This window comes from Sapajus apella, unplaced genomic scaffold (assembly GCF_009761245.1).
Source record: "Sapajus apella isolate SASKATOON/1434 unplaced genomic scaffold, GSC_monkey_1.0 scaffold4, whole genome shotgun sequence".
NCBI classification, from domain to species: Eukaryota; Metazoa; Chordata; class Mammalia; order Primates; family Cebidae; genus Sapajus; species Sapajus apella.
In genome coordinates, this window is record NW_022436944.1 from 17,420,526 (window position 1) to 17,427,620 (window position 7,095).

General features: G+C 42.6%; 1 protein-coding gene and 1 pseudogene across 3 annotated transcripts in view; both read left to right on the forward strand.

Moving 5' to 3' along the window:
* Positions 1-2,014, forward strand: part of LOC116539972 — a 13,234-nt pseudogene extending 11,220 nt beyond the window's left edge. Inside the window, exons 2-3 of one of the 2 annotated variants that reach the window (XR_004264248.1) lie at positions 711-1,838; positions 1,872-2,014. The product of XR_004264248.1 is annotated as a glyceraldehyde-3-phosphate dehydrogenase pseudogene, transcript variant X2 (transcript). Of the gene's footprint in view, positions 1-710 lie in introns of both variants that reach the window. The other variant, XR_004264247.1, reaches the window with a different exon arrangement.
* The window catches only part of ERICH6 (glutamate rich 6), a 35,907-nt gene that overhangs the window by 20,078 nt on the left and 8,734 nt on the right, over positions 1-7,095 (forward strand). The window contains exon 12 of the mRNA XM_032263295.1: positions 3,826-3,911. Within this exon, the coding sequence (XP_032119186.1) occupies positions 3,826-3,911 (86 nt within the window). The remainder of the gene's footprint in view (positions 1-3,825; positions 3,912-7,095) is intronic.

Consider the following 7,095-nt stretch of genomic DNA (forward strand, 5'->3'; position numbering starts at 1 on the left):
AGAAAGAAAGAAAGAAAGAAAGAAAGAAAGAAAGAAAGAAAGAAAGAGAGAAGAAAGAAAGAAAGAAAGAAAGAGAAAGAAAAAAAGAAAGAAAAAGAAAAAAATCTTAGAAGTAGCAGAGGGAATAAAAGTTCAGGGTTCAGATTACATTGAAAAGAAAACAGACTAGCAGATGACCTCCCAACAGCCAACAGTAGAGGCTCAAAGGCAATGGAATGTCTTAAGTATGGTGGAAGAAAACAATGGCCAATCTAGAATTCTATACGCAGTTAAAATATATTTCAAGAAACTGTAAGATAGGTCAGATGCAGTGGCTCACACCTGTAATCCCAGCACTCTGGGAGACCAAAGCAGGCAGATCACCTGAGGTAGGGAGTTTGAGACCAGTGTGACCAACATAGTGAAATCCCATTGCTACTAAAAATACAAAGATTAGCCAGGTGTGGTGGCACACACCTGTAATCCCATCTACTTGAGAGGTTGAGGCAGGAAAATCGGTTGAACCCAGGAGGTGGAGGTTGCAATGAGCCAAGATCATACCCCTGCACACCAGCCTTGGCAATAGAGCAAGACTCTGTCTCAAAACAAAACAAAACAAAACAAAAACAAAAACAAAAAAAGAAAGAAAAATGAAAGTGTAAGATAAAGATAAGAGGATCACTTTATAAGATAAAGATAAAGGCTCTCTGCTTCTCCTATTCGACAGGGAGCCGCATCTTGTCTCCCGTCACCAGCCACATCCCTGAGACATCATGGGGAAGGTGAAGGTCAGAGTCAACGGATTTGGTCGTATTGGGCGCCTGGTCACCAGGGCTGCTTTTAACTCTGGTAAAGTGGATATCGTTGCCATCAATGATCCCTTCATTGACCTCAACTACATGGTCTACATGTTCCAGTATGATTCCACCTATGGCAAATTCCATGGCACTGTCAAGGCTGAGAACGGGAAGCTTGTCATCAATGGAAATCCCATCACCATATTCCAGGAGCAAGATCCCTCCAAAATCAAGTGGGGCTATGCTGGCACTGAGCACGTGGTGGAGTCCACTGGCGTCTTCACCACTGTGGAGAAGACTGGGGCTCACTTGCAGGGGGGAGCCAAAAGGGTCATTATATCTGCCCCCTCTGCTGTTGCCCCCATGTTCGTGATGCGCGTGAACTATGAGAATCATGACAACAGCCTCAAGATCGTCGGCAATGCCTCCTGCACCACCAACTACTTAGCACCCCTGGCCAAGGTCATCCATGACAACTTTGGTATCATGGAAGGACTCATGACCACCGTCCACGCCATCACTGCCACCCAGAAGATGGTGGATGGCCCCTCCGGGAAACTGTGGCATGATGGCCGTGGGGCTCTCCAGAACATCATCCCTGCCTCTACTGGCGCTGCCAAGGCCGTGGGCAAGGTAATCCCTGAGCTGAATGGGAAGCTCATTGGCACGGCCTTCTGTGTCCCCACTGCCAACGTGTCAGTGGTGAACCTGACCTGCCATCTAGAAAAACCTGCCAAATATGATGACATCAAGAAGGTGGTGAAGCAGGTGTCGGAGGGCCCCCTCAAGGGCATCCTGGGCTACACTGAGCACCAGGTGGTGTCCTCTGACTTCAACAGTGACACCCATTCTTCCACCGTCGATGCTGGAGCTGGCATTGCCCTCAACGACCACTTCGTCAAGCTCATTTCCTGGTATGACAATGAATTTGGCTACAGCAACAGGGTGGTGGACCTTATGTCCCACATAGCCTCCAAGGAATAAGATCCCTGGACCACCAGCCCCAGCGAGAGCACGAGAGGAAGACAGGCCCTCACTGCTGGGGAGTCCCTGCCACACTGAGTCCCCGCCACACTGAGTCCCCGCCACACTGAGTCCCCCACCACACTGAATTGCCCCTCCTCACGGTTTCCATGCAGACCCCTTGAAGACGGAGGGGCCTAGGGAGCCCCACCTTGTCGTGTACCATCAATAAAGTCCCCTGTGCTCAGCCAAAAAAAAAAAAAAAAAAAAAAAAAGATAAAAAATATCTCTTTTTTTTTTTTGTTTTTTTTTTTTTGAGACACAGTCTTGCTCTGTCACCAGGTGCCAGGCTGGAGGGCAGTGGCACAATCTCGGCTCACTGCAACCTCCACCTCCTGGGTTCAAGCAATTCTCCTGCCTCGGCCTCCCCAGTAGCTAGGACCACAGGCACGCACCACCACGCCCAGCTAATTTTGGTATTTTTAGTAGAGACGGGGTTTCACCATGTTGGCCAGGATGGTCTCAATCTCTTGACCTTGTGATCCGCCCACCTCGGCCTCTCACAGTGCTGGGATTACAGGCGTGAGCCACCGCGCCCGGCCGATCTCTTTTTAATTAATAAAATTTCCAATCTACCAGGAAGATACAGCATTATAAAATATGTTGTCCTTATTAGCACAGCCTCAAAAATATATGAAGCAATAGCAAGGGGAGAAATGCCAGATGTAGGTGATGGGGAGGAAGGCAGCAAATCACACTGCCACGTGTGTTCCTATGCAACAATTTTGCATGTTCTTCACATGTACCCCAAAACGTAAAATGCAATAAAATAAATGGGGAAAAAAAATATATATATGAAGCAAAATTTCACAGAAGTAAAAGGAGAAATAAAGAAAACCATATTCATAATGAGATAGTTTAGCCTACTTTTTTTTTTTTTTTTTTTTTTGAGACAGAGTCTTGCTATGTTGCCCAGGCTGGAGTGCAGTGGCATGATCTCAGCTCACTGCAACCTCTGCTTCCCAGGTTCAAGTGATTCTCCTGCCTCAGCCTCTCAAGTAGCTGGGATTACAGGTATGTAATCCCACCAGCCACCACGCACAGCTAACTTTTGTACGTTTAGTGAAGACAGGGTTTTACCATGTTGGCCAGGCTAGTCTTGAACTTCTGACCTCAGGTGATCCACCTGCCTCGGCCTCCCAAAATACTGGGATTATGGGTGTGAGCCACTGTGCCTGGCCCTACCTCTTTCAGTAACTGACTACTAGAGCAAAAAAAAAACAAACAACAACAACAAAAAAAAAAAAAACAAGGAAGGGGGTGCAATCCATTTAACAAATTTGGCCTAATGTTCATGGATGGGCAGAGGAAATATTTTAAGGATGACACTCTTTGATCAGATCACTCTTTCCAGAGTGATCTATAGATCCAATACAATCTCAGATTCTAACAAGATTGCATATGTGTGGTATTGGGGGAAGGGAAGTCCCAACAAGTTGATTCTAAAATGCATGTGGAAACATAGAGAACATAGAGTAACCAAAACACTGTTGAAGAAGAGGCTGAGGAGAGGAGAATGTGTTCTACCAGATATTAAGACCTATCACAAAATACAGTAATTAAGAGAGTATAGTATTGTGGCAGGATAAACAAGAAAATCCATATACATAATAGAGTCCAGAAAGACTCATGCATGCATGAATATCTGACTTATGACAGCAGTGGCACTGCACTTTGTGCTGGGGCTGGGTTTTATCTGCTTTTGTTTTGTTCTTATAGTAACGTGTATAAAGTAAAAAAAAAAAAAAAAAAAAATTCAAATAGACATGTAATATCAGATTTCTACCAGAAGGATTTTTTTTTTTTTTTTTTTTTTTTCCTGAAGGATTTTTATCAAGTTATACTTACAAGGGTTAGGGACAGTCTATATATAATTGTTAAGGATTGTCTCCTGTTGTTGAGTAGGGCCAAAGTTTAAATTAAGAAATGATTTGTATCACTGTCTAGTAACCAGCTGATGTGCATTGTTGTCGTACTTACTACTGCATATCCGAAACAAGTGTCTTTTCTTTTCTGTTGTGTATAGGTTGTGAGGAATGAGCTCTTAGAGAAGCACTACAAACATGGAAGCAAGTTTCTGACTTCATTTCCAGATGGGACAACACAAATATTGTATCCTCTTTCAACAAGCTATTTTTATTAGCTTTACTACTTTAAAAAAACAGGAAGTTAAAGAAAGAAAATGTATGACCGGGCGCAGTGGCTCACACCTGTAATGCTGGCACTTTGGAAGGCCAAGGCAGGCAGATCGCTTGAGCTCAGGAGGTCGAGACCAGCCTGGACAACATGGCAAAACTCCACCTCCATAAAATATTAGTTGGGCGTGGTGGCACATGCTGTAGTCCTAGCTACTAGGAGACTTGAAGTAGGGGGATCACCTGGGCTCAGGAGGTGGCAGCTGCAGTGACTGAGATTGTGCCACTGCACTCCAGCATGGGCAACAAAGTGGGACCCTGCCTCAAAAAACAACAACAACAACAACAACAAAAAACAGAAAAATATAAAGATCCAGTGTAACTGAAAAATAGAAATTTTAATTAAAAAGACAAATAAATAGAAAGATAAAGGAAAACTATAAAGGAACTATTAGCTGAGCATGGTAGCACACACTTATAATCCCAGCACTTTGGGAGGCCGAGGCAGGAGGATTACTGGAGTCCAGGAGTTTAAGCTCAGCCTGGGCAGCATAGTGAGATCCCATCTCTACAAAAAATAAAAAAATTAGCCAGGTGCAGTGGTACATACCTGCAATCCCAGCTACTTAGGATGATGAGGTAAAAAGATTGCTTGAGCCTGGGTGGTCAAGGCTGCAGGGAGCCATGATCATGCCACTGCACTCCAGCCTAAATGACAGAGTAAGACCAAGAAGGAGGAAGGAAGGAAGGAAGGGAGGGAGGGAAGGAGAGGGAAAGAAAAAGAAATAAAGGAAGGAAAGAAGGAAGGAAAGGAAAAAAGCAAGCAAGCAGGCAGGCAAATACTACCCTCAAATTCTACCACCCAGAGAAAAGCTGTTAGCATTTAATTACTTTTACTATTTTTTTTTTAAGACAGGATCTCACTGTGAGGCCCAGGTTAGAGTATAGCAGCACGATTATGACCCACTGCAACCTCAACCCCAGGGGCTCAAGCAGTCCTCCCACCTCAGCATTCTAAGTAGATGGAACCACAGGCATGCACCACTACACCTGGCTAATTTTTTAAATTTTTGGTAGAGATAGGGTCTCTCTATGTTGCCCCGGCTGGTCTTGAACTCCTGGGTGCAAGCAATCCTCCCTCCTCAGCCTCCCAAATGTCTGGGATTACAGGTGTGAGCCAATGCATATCTGGCCAGCATTTAAAAACATGGTTTTTTGGCTATTCTGAACACACTTCCTATGAAGTAGCCCTGCTCCCCAAGGAGCAGAAAGAAAAATAAATAAATAAAAATATATGGTTTTGTTTGTTTGTTTGTTTTTTGAGACAGAGTCTTACCCTGGCTGTAGTGCAGTGGTGGGATCTTGGCTCACTGCAACTTCCACTTCCTGGGTTCAAGCAATTTTCCTGCCTCAGCCTTCCAAGTAGCTGGGATTACAGGCACACACCACCACACCCAGCTAATTTTTGTATTTTTAGTAGAGACAGGGTTTCGCCACATTGCCCAGACTGGTCTTGAACTCTTGACTTCAGGTAATCTGCCCGCCTCAGCCTCCCAAAGTGCTGGGATACTATATATATGCATATATATACATACATATAAACTGATTCTTTAACCGTTTATTCATATTTTCTGGTTCCTTTACATGATATTATACGCTAATGTTATGAATATGGCATGCAATAAAGATACATCATTTTCCCCCCCAAAAAAATCCACTTTTATACCTGAATTGAAACTTAGAAACACCATTTTATACCTGAACTGAAACTCAGCAACACCATTTTATTACCTGAATTGAACACCGTTTTATAACCTGTTTATACCTTAATTGAAACTTAGCAACACCATTTTAAAACCACATAGTACTTCATTATATAGATGTACTACAATTCATTTAACCTATTAGGTGATTTCACAATTTTTGCTATTATACACAACAGCTAAATAAACAGCTTTGGGTATACTTTGTGGCATAGTTGCCACTTATTTCCTTGAATTAAATACCCAGGGGTTGAGGCTGGGCGTGGTGACTCATGCCTATAATCCCAGCACTTTGAGAGGCCACAGTGGGCAGACTGCTTGAGCTCAGGAGTTTGAGGTCAGCCTGGGCAACAGAGTGAAAGCCTGTGTCTACAAAAAAATACAAAAAATTAGCCAGGTATGGTGGTGCACACCTGTAGTTCCAACTACCTGGAAAGCTGAGGTAGGAGAATTGCCTGAGCCAGAGAGGTTGAGGCTGCAGTGAGTGCAGTGAGCTGTGATCGTGCCACTGCACTCCAGCCTGGGCAACAGAGCAAGATCCTGTCTCAAAAAATTAATTAATTAAACATATAGTGGTAGAAATTCCAGATGAATAATTTGGACATTTTAAAGCTTTGATAGATGTTGCCATCCCTCCATCCCAGAAAATGTATACCAGTTTTCACACCCATGAGTGGTAGACAATTTTTAATACCAAAATTCAATATCCATTTCATGGAACACTAAGTTATTGATCACTTCGACTTTCTGACTGATGGCTATGTCATTCATTTAATATTTAAACTTTTTGAGCTTTTCAGATCTTCATAATATCTGATGAAAGTAAAAACAAGAAACCAAAAAATGAGGAAGTCTTTTCATGAACTGAGAGCCTCCCCTTGTAAAAGAAAGTCATTTTTAGACATCATTTACTAAGTGTTTACTCAAACCCCAATAATATACCAGAAAAATGACTTTTGAAGCATAGGAAGCATAATGAAGTTTTAGTTCTCTAGGTCTATGAGAGTGTGTAGGTTTTGTTTTAATTACATCAATAAATTTTAAGTAATTTACCTGATCTAAAACTTTTTTTAAGTTTTTAGAGACAGAGTCCTGCTATGTCGCCTAGGTTGGCCTCAAACTCCTGGGCTCAAGTGATCCTCCCACCTCAGTCTCCCAAGCAGCTGGGACTACAGGCTGTAGCTGTATAAAAACCATAAAAAAAATATGGTTTTCCAACTTTTATTATTAATCATTTCATGTCCTGACTTTATTTTATTCTTCTTAACTCTCTTGAAGGCTGTGGCTGATTTGCAAAATGATTTAGAATCAATCTTGTGTTTATTTCTGGACTTCTAATCAGCCTGGCTATGAAAATGAGTGTTAACAGTTAGTGAATTATCCTCAGTATATATATAT